This window comes from Nothobranchius furzeri, chromosome 4 (assembly GCF_043380555.1).
Source record: "Nothobranchius furzeri strain GRZ-AD chromosome 4, NfurGRZ-RIMD1, whole genome shotgun sequence".
NCBI lineage: Eukaryota > Metazoa > Chordata > Actinopteri > Cyprinodontiformes > Nothobranchiidae > Nothobranchius > Nothobranchius furzeri.
Window position 1 is genome coordinate 14758639 of NC_091744.1, and position 13268 is coordinate 14771906.

General features: G+C 49.3%; 1 protein-coding gene across 1 annotated transcript; it reads right to left on the minus strand.

The window, feature by feature from the left end:
• Positions 1–1936: 1936 nt before the first annotated feature.
• LOC107389032 (homeobox protein unc-4 homolog) lies at positions 1937–6546 on the minus strand. The gene is made up of 3 exons (XM_015964902.3): positions 6060–6546; positions 5412–5587; positions 1937–3456 (listed from the first exon to the last, which is right to left on the minus strand). Exons 1-3 carry the CDS (start codon positions 6319–6321, stop codon positions 2308–2310), a joined length of 1587 nt encoding a protein of 528 aa, XP_015820388.1. The 5' UTR covers positions 6322–6546; the 3' UTR covers positions 1937–2307.
• Between the last annotated feature and the right edge of the window lie 6722 nt (positions 6547–13268).

A 13268-nucleotide genomic window follows, 5' to 3' on the forward strand; every position in this document is an offset into this window, starting at 1 on the left:
GATAGATTTACCTTCAAAGTGAACTTCGAGATTGATTCCTTTTAATTACTTAAGACTTAATTGATTGAGAAGTCTAACTGAGCCACACGTCCAATTAAACTGTGTTTTCCTTCCGCTTTGCGGCCTTTTAAAGTCGCAGCAGATCTACAGGGTCAGACTTTCCTCTCATAGAAGTCTCCTTCTGCCTTTAAGGTTTAATATTATTCAAGTCCCTTTTTGTATTAAAAAGTTCCCAGTTTTATCAACTCCTTTTTTTATTTATTATATCTCAAAAGCACACACACACAATAATAACCCTCGCTGAAAGGAGATCAAACCCATATTTTCTAATTAATCGCATTCTTGAAACTAACCGATTATAATAAACAGTTTCCCCTTTGGAGAGAGAAAAAAGGGAGGGGGCATAAAAGTAGGAATTTCACACAGCACGCGCGGAATGAACGATTTAATGTGATTGTTTCGGTCGAAGGGGACGTTTCCCGAGGCCTTATGGGGAAATAATGTCCTTATGAATTAAATAATAGGGTTATTACTTTCATTGATTTTAGCTGTCTGGGAATTTAGTGTTGAGCTTCGGTCTTAACCCATCCTCCTCCTTCTCTCCTCCTGCTGTTTTTCACTCCCTCTTCCTCCTCTCGTCTAATTATTTTTTCCTGTAAGACCCCCGCTTCCAACCGCGCAAATAGCAGAGTCACTGAGCGAAAATTATGTAAATATTATTAAAGGGACTCAGGCACGGAAATTCATTTTAGGTCGGTAAAGTAAAGCTCTGTCCCTCGCTCGGATCTCCCTCAATTTATTTGCAAATAAAGGCGAGGTGACCGGGAGGGATCGGGGATATTTAGCCGGGGCTGTCACCACCGCTCCTCGGTGAACACACTCACCAGAATTAATGGTTTTAATAATTGGGATTGCAGTTTCCAGGGAATCGGTGGCGTTTACACGTCACATATATATAAGCCACATTTCCCATTCAAAACAGAGACGCTCACATATATAATAAGCACATTTAGGTGAACAAACATATTTAATTCAGCCTTTTATGTGGAACTCGTGATAATTAAAGAAAATAATCTGATGTCCTCTCTTATATCTTTATCTGTCTCCCCCAGAGGGAATCGCAGTCCTATTAGAACAAATGACGAGGGGGGCCCGGGCGCTTTTGTAGAAAAAGGCGCACGCAGGCGGGCGCGCGCCTGTCCTATTACGTGCGACACATGATCAATAGGGCGATAACACAGCAACATCAATATAAGCGACAGAACAATGAGGGATATCATCGAACATCTATCTTAATATAGCCGACTACAAGGGCCGTCTGACAGCCGAGGCAGCTCATGAAAATTCCGCCCCACGAATCTTCCTCCACCATCTCCTCCTCCTCCTCCTCCACAATAGACTATATGCGCACTCACGCACACCAGCCGCGCGAATCAAACACACATTGAAGGTGCAGCTGGCGCTGCTATTATTTCCCCATTTCAATTTGACACCCCTGCCTTTCATGCTAATTCTATTATTGTAGGAAGTTTATGTGATTCCATATCACTAGAAATCGGTAATGTCTAATAACCCTTTGGGCTGAAAGGAAAAGGAGGGGAGGGAGGGGGGAGAAAAAACTGCCTCGAGACCCGCGGCAGCCAGTGGGAAAATAATTACTTTCATATCAAAACTCAGCAGGAGGCGCAGGGTCCTATAGCCCGCGGCCACTAACCTCATTCCAGCTCGGCCTTTCAAATGAATAAATTTGTTAAAGCAATAAATACAAACAGCCAGACGGACTTGAGCTCTGGATCTCACCAGAGAGAGGGAGAGAGAGAGAAAAAGGGAGGGAGAGAGAGAGGGGGGGGGGGGGGGGGAATATCTGCTGTAACATGACAAAACTCCAGCTATGATCCAAGATCCTCCCCACATGACTCCCCTCCTCATTTTGAAAAACAGTTCAATTAAAACTTTTATTTATCAAAATGTTTACATATAAATAGCATTTTCTCATTTTTACAATATCTGAGGATTTTTGTTGCCATTTCTTTTTATTGAATCCTATTTTTGTTACAAGTTGTTCACAAAAAACAATAATAAGGAAAAGGAGAAAAAAACTGCTTCAAAAAGGGGATCACAGGTTTCAAGACCTTGGGGGGGGGGGGGGGGGGGGGGGCAAGCCACAGCTTAGAGGCCATGATTTAAAAAATAAATGAGGGTTAAGACTCCTGATTCCTGATATGTTTCAGAGTGTCTGAGCAGAGCTTTGGGAATGTTTGTGAGCGTTGTTCCTGGTCCTTTGTTTGTGTTTGCTCCTCCAAAGTGTTAGTCCATATCGACATCCTCTCCGTCTGTTCCGGGTGTTTCTCCACAGTCTGCGTTTGCCTGGAGACACTCAGAGAGGTCTGGAGATGCTCGCTCCTCTCTTGCATCCTTTTCTTCTGCAGCATGGAGGTCGTTTGTTGCTGCCTCTGTTGGAACTTTCAGAGGCCTGTCCTCGCCTGTGTCGCTGGCCTGTGTGCAGCTCGGGACCAAAGCTGCGGGAGCCGCGCTGCTTGGAGGAGGATGAGAAGAAGGGGGTGAAATGCTGTCTCCACCACCTTCCTCCATCTCATTTCCTTCCACTCTGCTGCTAAGGTGATTGTTGTGATGCTGCGTGTTAGGCTCCATGTGGTCTGAGTTCAAACAGGTAGTGATGCTGCCAAAGCTGGAGAGGTCAGAGGGAGCCGGGCTCCCTTCACTTGACATACACCTCTGTCCCAGGCTGAGTCTGTTGCTGCCGTCCTGACACGGCGAGGCCTTCAGGGCAGTTTGGGGCACTAGAAAGCCCAAAGGCTGGTGGGTGATAGGGTAAAGCAAGAAGTGACCCTTACCCACCAAAGTTCTCTGATTGGGCAGCGAGGAAAAGTCCAGCGGAGATTTCCGTCGTGGTATTGTATCTGAAAGGAGGCTCTCCACGCTGAAGGGGTTACGTTTCTGCAGGGCAGAGGACCTCAGACCTCCAGGACTGGAACTGTGCATGCTGCCTGGAGAAACCTGTTCTGGTTCTCCTGCAGTTCTTTGGTTTGGATGGGTCTGTAGCTGACTGAAGTCATGTCGTGTTTGGTCGCAGCTGGATTCAGTTTGGAGTCCTCCTGCAACCTTGGTCACAGGCAGGTCGATGTGAATGCTCGCGTTGAGGCTGGAAGGCTGCTGCTCGCTGTCGGTGAACTGCGAGACCCCGCTGTCGCTCTCTGAGCCTCCGGGGGTGTGGAAGCTTTCACCTGCGAGAAGTTTGTTCTGGGACTTCAGCAGCTTCCTTTCCTGTTTCCGTTTCTTTTTCTCGGCTCGCTCGCGTTCCCTTCGTGCGATTTCCTCTGGGTCCATGGGCTCCCCGCTGCACGTGGTCGGATGGGAGTTGTGAGCAGGCCGCCCTGGTCCCTTCTTTGTGTTCTCCTTTTTCCTCCATTTGGCTCGTCTGTTTTGGAACCACACCTGTGCACGCGCGCGCACACACACACACACACACACACACACACACACACACACACACACACAAAGATCGTGACTATGTGTTCAAACAGCAGCATGTGACGTTTCTGAACTTACTGGCCAATCAAAAACAGCTGGAGGACTGTTTTTGTCACTTAAATGATAATGAACATTATACACCTTATTGCTTTGGAAGAGGGTATAAACCAGTCTGTTCCTCGTTTTAGTGAGAATATTTTACACTTTACTGTAGTTTAACAAATAAAGCTTTATTGTACCAGGGACAACTAACAGTATTGGCAGCAACAAGAACAAGAAATAAAACAGCAGCAGAAATTAATAAAGTATAAAAGCTATTCAACAAAGCAAACCCAGCATAGTTTATGACTCCAGACTGATGAACTGAAACAGCATTTTAAGGGAGCATCTTTACATTTGAATACATCTAATAAATATTTGATTTCTGCAATATGTAATATCTTATATACATTTATAGTAGCAGTAAGATTAATTAGCTGATAAAAATCACTAAGTCGTCAGTTGAAGACTTCAGCAGACCTCACATCTGCTAAAACAAACCTTTCACAAGGAAAGAGAAGAAGAAAAAATAACAGATTGTGTACAAATCCACACAAATTCCTCAAAGTCACTCCTTTTATCTCCTCTGTGCATTGCTGCCTTAAACACCTTCAGATCTCACAGGTTAATAGGTCACATCCGGGGACCAGCGGGTGCACAGATGTGTCTGTCTTAATTACCAACGAGTCTGTGTAAATGGGCACATCCACCAATTAAACTGTGCTGTTCTACAGCTAAATCAGCCTCATCCCGTCTGAGCATATTCTTCCTCACCCAGCCGTCTGCGCCCTCCCTCCCTCCTCCTCCTCTTCACCGAGCCAAAGCAGGGAGCTTCCCTCGCCTCCCAGCTCCCACTGCCCGGCCTCTGGGTGCGCTACCAACCGCATGTTTGGCGCTGATAACACCAGGAGTTTAGCATGCACAAGCAGGATCCACGCACGTTGCATAATAAGGGCAGGAGACCGAAACCACATGTGCGACAACGACGCTTCTTATATTGTTCATGTTGGTTTCTATCTTTCTGCAGGAAACCTGGTGATAAAAGAGTGCTGAGCTGCTTGAGGAACAATAATCTGAGATTTAGAAATGAAATAATCCCCAGACTGCATAACACAGCAGCTAGCTCGATTTCACTTCCGCTTTTACTCCAATTGTGTTAGCACAGGCTATGTGACGTAATACTGAACTAAACCTAAACCTTGATTTTAGTATTAAAAACAATGAGCATTAAACTGTAGAATTTATAGTAACTATTAGTAATACTGATAATACTGATAATAATAATAATACTGATAATAATGATGATGATAATAATAATAATAATAATAATAATAAAGAAACACTTTTTAGCCCAAAATAATAACTGAATATGATACAAAACTAGCTATTTAATTTATTCTTCTTTTTCTTTTTATTTGGGAATTTTCTGATAAAATACACCAGATCTTTTAATAATTCACTATGGCATACATAATAAAAAATAAATAAATAATAATGATAATGATAATAATAATATAAAGAACAAAAGCTATTATTATTATTTAACCAGAAAAAATATTTAACCCACATGTACATTTAAAACGTAATTAGGAAAGTTGTTCAAGTTAGCATTTGAAATCAACTCTAAATATCAAATAATTGTAATTTTATTGGAACATTTAATCCTATTTATTTGCTTTTTTTAATAAACTCATAAATCAATAGGTTATCCACATGAAAAATTCAAATGAGGCTCTTTTTCTGGCTCTTGCAGTATTGACATGTAAGCGACAGGCCTTGTACAAAAATAAATGAATGCAATCTCCTGTTTTATACCAGCAACAGCTAAAATAAGGCTGTAAAAATCCTGATAAATAAAAGCTGTATTTTCTTGTCTTTACCTGAACCCTGGACTCCACGAGGTCCAGCCTGAGCGCAAGCGCCTCCCGCATGAACACATCCGGATAGTGACTCTCGTTAAAAGCCTTCTCGAGCTCCTCCAGCTGCCACCCTGTGAAATTCGTCCTGGTTCTCCTGCGTTTGCAACCCGGGCTGTCCTTATCCGGGTCTCCAGAATCTGCAGACGTGGATGTTTGTGTGCGTGTGTGCGCGTGTGTGTTGGTTGTGATTATCCGTGCGTGAATCGATGTGTGCGTGCGTGCGTGTGCGTGTTTATTGTTATGAGACAGAAAAAAGGAAAGCCGGTAAGAATTTCAGCTTGAGAGAAAATTGATCGAATTTGTTGCCATAATTAAACATTATGACACCAAATGACCTTAGATTTAAAATTCTTAAATCATTTACCACTCTTTTATCTAACATTTTGGGCCCATGGAGAATACACATTTTTATTGAGCAGTTAATTATAAAATACGCTAAACTGATCCAGTCTAATATTGTTTTATTCCTGAGCTAAATTGTTTTGTTTGCTTTAACGCGTTCTCTTAACGCTTTGGTGTTGCTTTAACAACTTAAGAAACTTTAAAGTTTACATGTCCTTTTGTTGATGCTGAGTTAGAATAGAAGCCACCACAAAGAGATGGACCCACCTGAGAGTTTGAACTGCGGGCTGTCGGATGAGAGCAGCGGGTTGGAGGTGACCACCGAGGCCGAGCAGGAGCCGTTCAGTAATCCGTCTATAGAGAAGGGCACGGCGGCCGCAGACTGCAGCTGGTGTCCGTTGGTGAGCTCGTAGACGTGCTGGTGGTGGTGATGGTGGTGATGGGGACCGAGCGGGTATGGGAAGCCCACCAGCCCGCCCAAGGAGCCGCCGAACTGGGCGTGAGGATGCTCGAGAACCCGGCTGTCCATGCTCGCCGAGGCTGCGGCGGGGCCAGAGTGAAGATGATCAGGGAGGCGGTGTGGCTGAACATGCAGTCAAAAAAGTCCAGGAGCGGAGGAAGAAGCGGCGAGAGGGGAGCAGGAGGAGGAGGTGAGAAAGGCAAGGGGGGCAGGAGGGAACCAGGCGGACGGGGCCGTGTCCTGGCCACCAAGCGGCTTGGAGCAGCGAAGACCGAGCGATTTCTCGTTTACGTTCTGGGCGAGATGATAACCTGCTCTTTCTGTGCGCGAGCCAGCTCATTAGGACTCCTCCGTCTGCGCGCGGGACCAATAAGAAACGTTAATCGTTGCGTGACGTCAGAGACGGGGTTAATGGAGTAACAGAAAGAAAATACATGACAGAAAGTGAGGAGAGAAGGATTTTTTTGTTTGGTTGATTTTTGTTTATTATATTTGCCCAATCACCAAATAACCTTTCCGGTTAGGTCTTTTTATTCAAACCTGACAAAAAATAAATAAATAAAATAAAATAAAAAAGCAGGAACGAGACTAATCTGACGCCTGGAAATTTTCCAAATAACTGAACTCTATTTAATTCTCAGGAATCGAACCTCATTGTTAAAACGACAAAACATTTCCTCTTACTTAAAATTCTTCTTCTTCTTCATCTTCATCATCTTCTTCTTCTTCTTCTTCTTCACTTCACATTTAAACACAGAGCCTCTCTGAACTTCATCCTTCAAATCCAGAACGTGTAACGGGGTGACTCGAGCTGGGCGAGAGTTTGGATGTGGCGTGGCTTTTAACCCAAGCGCGGAGTGACTGACGCCGGGTTGAATGGACACGCTGTTTAATCTGGGAGCCGGGTACGCAGCTGTATTGTGACACAGCTGAACACGGCGACTCCTGGTCTGAAGCTGATCTGTACGAACAGGCAGGATTCGGAGATCGGGCTGGTCTGATCTGAACAGGCTTCGTGATCTGAGCTGATCTGGTTAGGACTCTAGGTTAAGTTCGGTGAGAACGATGACTGAGTGAGCCGGCGTTGTGCGGCACTTCCTTATATAGGTTTGGCGGGTGACGTGAAACGGAAAACCTGGCGCTAGGGATGTTGGGTAATGGAGTCTGAGCGGCTCTGCGGTGCCTCCCTAGAGGAGGTTGACAGCTGAGCGGGAGGTTGTGTGACAGGACCCCCCACCCGAGGGACGGCCCCAGAAGTCCCAGAGCGGCGAGCCCAGAAGTCCGTTATGAGAGAGGGGTCCAAGATGACCCTCGACGGTTCCCATGAACGCTCCTCCGGTCCGTAATCCGCCCAGTCCACCAGGTATTGCCATCCCCTGCCACGGCGACGGGCATCCAGCAGGCGGCGCACAGCATAAACACCATCACCGCACACCCCACGAGGCGGTGAAGCGGGCACAGGGGGGGGAGCGAGAGGAGAGGTCCTGACCGGTCTCAGCTGGGAAACGTGGAAGACTGGGTGAACCTTGAGAGACCGGGGCAGGCGGATGCGGTAAGCCACGGGGTTAATGACCCTTTCCACGGGGTAAGGACCCAGAAACCGTGGGCTGAGTTTCTTGGAGCCGGCGGGCAAACGCATGTTACGAGTAGACACCCACACATTATCGCCCGGCTGAAAGGTCGGACCAGGCCGGTGGCGGCGCTTATGCTGGCGTGAGTACTCCGTGTTAGCTCGTGTGATGGCAGCCCGAGCACGGATCCAAGCGAGACGGCAACGTCGAACTAGGAGCTGGGCCGCAGGAACCTCCGTCTCCGGTTCCTGGTGAGGGAACAGAGGGGGCTGGTAACCATTACACAGCTCGAACGGGGAAAGACCAGTAGCCGAGGAGACGTGGAGGTTATGGGACATCTCCGCCCACAAGAGATGCTTTGGCCATGTGGTTGGTTGGGAAGAGGCAAAGCAGCGCAGGTACCGCCCGAGCTGCTGGTTGGCGCGTTCAGTCTGTCCATTGGTCTGGGGATGGTAGCCAGACGAGAGGCTGCTACTGGCACCAACCAGCCGACAGAAGGCTTTCCAGAACCTAGACATGAATTGGGGCCCTCTATCCGAGACAATGTCCTGAGGGAACCCATGGAGACGGACCACCTGCTCCAGAAGGACTTCGGCCGTCTGCTTAGCGGTGGGCAGGCCGGAAAGAGCCACCAGGTGGACCGCCTTGGAAAACCTGTCCACGATGGTCAGGACGGTGTCGAGCTGGTTGACGGGAGGCAACCCCGTGACGAAGTCCAGGCCTATGTGGGACCAGGGTCTGTGGGGAACAGGAAGAGGGTGGAGGTCACCAGCCGGGGGTTGGTTCGGAGTCTTGGAACGGGCGCAGGTGGAACATGCAGCCACGTATTCATGGACATCCTTAGCCATGGAGGGCCACCACAGGGCCCGACGTAGGAACTGGAGGGTGCGGGTCTCCCCCTGGTGGCCAGCCAAACGGGAAGCATGTCCCCATGCTAGGGCCTCAGACCGGCAGGTGGATGGCACATACAGTCGGTTGGAGGGTGTGTCAGCAGGTGCGGGCTCGGTGGGAAGAGCAGCTCGGATGGCGTCCTCCACTGGCCAGTGAAGGGCTGCAACGAACCTCTGGGCAGGTAAAATAGGCGGTGGTTCCTTGACGGGTGCAGATTGGGCGTGATGGCGGGAAAGGGCGTCCGCCTTCAGATTCTTAGAACCAGGGCGATAAGCCAGATGAAAGTGGTAGGATTCGAAAAACAGAGCCCACCGGGCTTGACGGGGGTTGAGTTGGCGAGCATTCTGGATATGAATTAGGTTTTGGTGGTCTGTCCATATGGTAAACGGGTCCTGGGCACCCAATAGCCACTGCCTCCACTCCTCCAGCGCCCATTTAATAGCCAGGAGCTCCCTGTCCCCCACCCCGTAATTCCTCTGGGTGGGTGTGAATTTCCTGGAGAAATAGGCACAGGGGTGGAGTTTGGAGTCTGAACCGCGTTGAGATAGGACCGCCCCTGCACCCACCTCGGACGCATCCACTTCCACGATGAATGGCTTTGTTGTGTCCGGATGAACGAGGAGGGGAGCGGTCGTGAATCGGTGCACCAGGGTGCGGAATGCCTGTGTGGCCTCAGGAGTGAAACGGAAAGGGTGAGTCTGGTTGGATGACTTGGTTAAGGCAGTGAGGGGCGCGGCGATGGAACTGAAACCGCGAATAAAGCGGCGGTAGAAGTTCGCGAATCCGAGGAAGCTCTGGAGCTGTTTTAGGGAAGTGGGTTGCGGCCATTGGGCGACAGCCTGGACCTTCTGGGGGTCCATTGAAAATCCTCTTGACGACACGACGAAACCCAGGAAGGAGATGGTCTCCTGATGGAAGGCACATTTCTCCAGTTTACAGTAGAGACCGTTCTCCAGCAGCCGGGAAAGAACGGATCGCACGTGTGTGATGTGTTCGTCCAGGGTTCGGGAGTAGATCAGGATGTCGTCAAGGTAAACGAACACCCACCGGCCCAGCATGTCCCTCAGGACGTCAGTGATTAGCCGTTGGAAAACCGCAGGACTGTTACACAAGCCAAAGGGCATGACCAGGTACTCCCAGTGGCCTGTCGGGGTGATGAAGGCGGTTTTCCACTCCTCGCCTTGTTTTATCCTGACCAAGTTGTAGGCGCTGCGCAGGTCCAACTTGGTGAATATGGCGGATTGGGACACTACATCCAGGGCGGTGGACATCAAGGGCAGAGGGTGACGGTCGCGGACCGTGATCTTATTCAGACCCCTATAGTCGATGCAGGGTCGAAGGCCCCCCTCCTTCTTTTTTACGAAGAAGAACCCCGCCGCTCCAGGCGAGGTGGAGGGTCGGATAAACCCCTGTTGGAGAGCCTCCGTTATGTACGCCTCCATGGCCTGGGTCTCAGCCGGGGATAAGGAGTACAGGCGACCCCGGGGTGGAACTGTGCCAGGCTGGAGCTTTATTTCCAGGTCATATGGTCGGTGAGGAGGCAGGGTGGTGGTAGGTGTCTTTGAGAAGACCCGGGCCAGGTCATGGTAGCAGGAGGGGATCTGAGAGACATCGACATCTGGGGTTTCAGGTTCAGAGTCAGGTTGAGAAGGTACATGGGAATGACAAGCCGCTCCCCAGGTGAGCACCCGCCCAGTTGACCAGGAGATCTGGGGGTTATGACGTAAGAACCAGGAGTGACCCAGGATCAGTGGAGATAAAGGGGCTGTGATAATCAGGAACCGGAGGGTCTCAGAATGGGGAGGTAAGTCCATACGGAGGTCCACCGTCTCCTGGTGGATGGGATAGGGCTGGAGAGGAGTACCATCCACGGAGGTAACGGGAATGGTTCGGTGGAGAGCGGACAGGGGAATGTGTAGGCGGGCCGCCAGATCCTTATCCATGAAACAGTCCGCTGCTCCAGAATCCAAAAGCGCCTCCAGCTCAACGGGCCCCTGGGCGAGATGAAGTGTCACTGGGAGCATGGTGCGGGTCGAGGGGGTTCCGGCCGACCCAAGTAGGACCCCTCTGCTGCTGCCTACTTGGAGACGGCGTTTCCCGGCCGGGAAGGACAAGAGAAGCGCCGATGACCCGGTGCGCCGCAATAGGCGCATAGCCCCTCCTTATAGCGCCTCTCCCTCTCCTCTGGGTTTAAGTGTCCCAGCTGCATGGGCTCATCAGTGAGTGGGCTGGCTGAGCGGGACCGATCGTTGGTTGCGGCTGCCGCGGGCTCAGCAGGTCGGCGCGTAAAAAGGCGCAAATCCATTTGGAGAGCGAGGTCGGCTGCCTCGTCCAGGGTTCCGGGGGTCTCCCGTCCGATCATCCCGTCTCTGATGCGGGAGGAGAGCCCTTCCAGGTAGATCGCCTTTAGCGCGTCGTCTCCCCATCTCAGCTTGGCCGCCTTGGTCCGGAACCGAGACGTGTACTGCGCTACCGTCTGGTTTCCTTGCCGGAGCTGGAGGAGTTGCGTCTCCGTTGACGTCTCACCACTGGGGGGAACGAAAACCCTCCTGAGTTCGTTCACGAACATATCATAGTCATTGCAGACTTCCGACTTCTTATTGTACATGGCGGCTGCCCACTCCTGAGCTCGGCCGGTGAGGAGGGAGACCAGCATCGCCACCCGGGAGCGGGGTGTGGCATATCGGTGTGGCTGACATTCGAACGTCATGGCTAACGTGGCTAACAGTCCTTCAGGTGAGCCATGCGTTCCATCCCATTTCTCCGGGAGGCTGAATATAGGTTGGTCTCGGTCTCTGGAGGTCTGCTGCTGCTGCGCAGCAGAGAGCTGGAGAACCACCGTGGCGATGGAATCCACCTTGGCGGCCAGGCGTTCCACCGTGACTTCCATCCGGTTGACCTGAGCACGCAGGTTATCAAACTCCGCTGGGTTAACTGTGGACTCAGTCATCCTGTAACGGGGTGACTTGAGCTGGGCGAGAGTTTGGATGTGGCGTGGCTTTTAACCCAAGCGCGGAGTGACTGACGCCGGGTTGAATGGACACGCTGTTTAATCTGGGAGCCGGGTACGCAGCTGTATTGTGACACAGCTGAACACGGCGACTCCTGGTCTGAAGCTGATCTGTACGAACAGGCAGGATTCGGAGATCGGGCTGGTCTGATCTGAACAGGCTTCGTGATCTGAGCTGATCTGGTTAGGACTCTAGGTTAAGTTCGGTGAGAACGATGACTGAGTGAGCCGGCGTTGTGCGGCACTTCCTTATATAGGTTTGGCGGGTGACGTGAAACGGAAAACCTGGCGCTAGGGATGTTGGGTAATGGAGTCTGAGCGGCTCTGCGGTGCCTCCCTAGAGGAGGTTGACGGCTGAGCGGGAGGTTGTGTGACAGAACGTAGTTTTTTTTACCTGAGCAGCTCATTGGTTGTTCAACTCTGTTATAAATGGCGTTTTCTTTCATACACGCATGCATAAACACAAATACAATCTTCTCACAAAATGTGATCACCGAGTTACTGTACAGATAAAAATACCCACTTGATCATATTTTAAAGAACTAGCCTACTTTATTAATCACAATAACCTCAAGTAGTCATGTGCCACATTTGATCCAAGAGTTCTGCCCATAGACTGTACATACAGCAGGACCAGTACTTTGCTGAAAAATCCTCAACATCTTTTCTGACGCCTGGTGGAGGATCTAAGTACTACAGGTAGCAAGTACCAATTTTATTTTTTCAATCATTTGTTAAAATGTTCCATTATGAAATCTAATGGGTAATAGAATAACTATAATGGAATTAAATGAATGAATCTAATGAAACATTAAAACATTTTGATCACAGGTTTAAAAGACTGACAAAAGTGTTACATACTAGACAATATCAAATTTCAGACGAGACATATTTAAGCCTGTATAAGGCTGCACGGTGGTACAGTGGTTAGCTCTGTTGCCTTGCTGCAATTAGGTCCTGGGTTCCAATCCCAGCCTGGGGTCTTTCTGCATGGGTTCTCTCCAGGCTTGCTCTAATAGTCCAAAAACATGACCGTCAGGTTGATTGGACCCTCTACTGTGTGTGTGTGTGTGTGTGTGTGTGTGTGCGTGCGTGCGTGCGTGCGTGCGTGTGTGCGTGTGCGTGCGTGCGTGTGCGTGCGTGTGTGTGTTGCCCTACGATGGGCTGGCAACCTGTCCAGGGTGTACCTTGCCTGCTTATCCAGAGACTGCATCAGCCCCCGCGACCCTGCGAGATAAGTGGGTATAGGAAACAAATGGATATATGGATGAATATAGGCTATACCAAATTAATCAATATGAAATGAGTTCAATCAATTCTTAGTATTATAAAATATATTATAGTATTTGGGAAAGAGCTTTAATCTTTTCAAGGTTTCAGACCCGCAAACGTTAATGTTTGGCAGAAAAACATTTTCTGTCCCAGATTTGTGACGATGTTTCTGTTGTGATATAAAAGTAGGATCCCTTTAAATGTTGAGCAAACAACATAATGCAAAAGACAGATAAACAAATCCTTAATCAATGTTACCTTTTGATTCTTAG

Coding starts and splice junctions, on each gene's coding strand:
- LOC107389032 (XM_015964902.3), bottom strand. CDS start 6,321: ATGGACAGCCGGGTTCTCGAGCATCCTCACGCCCAGTTCGGCGGCTCC. Junction 5,588..6,059: donor CCCGCAGTTCAAACTCTCAG/GTGGGTCCATCT, acceptor CCACGTCTGCAG/ATTCTGGAGACCCGGATAAG. Junction 3,457..5,411: donor TCGTGGAGTCCAGGGTTCAG/GTAAAGACAAGA, acceptor GCGCGTGCACAG/GTGTGGTTCCAAAACAGACG.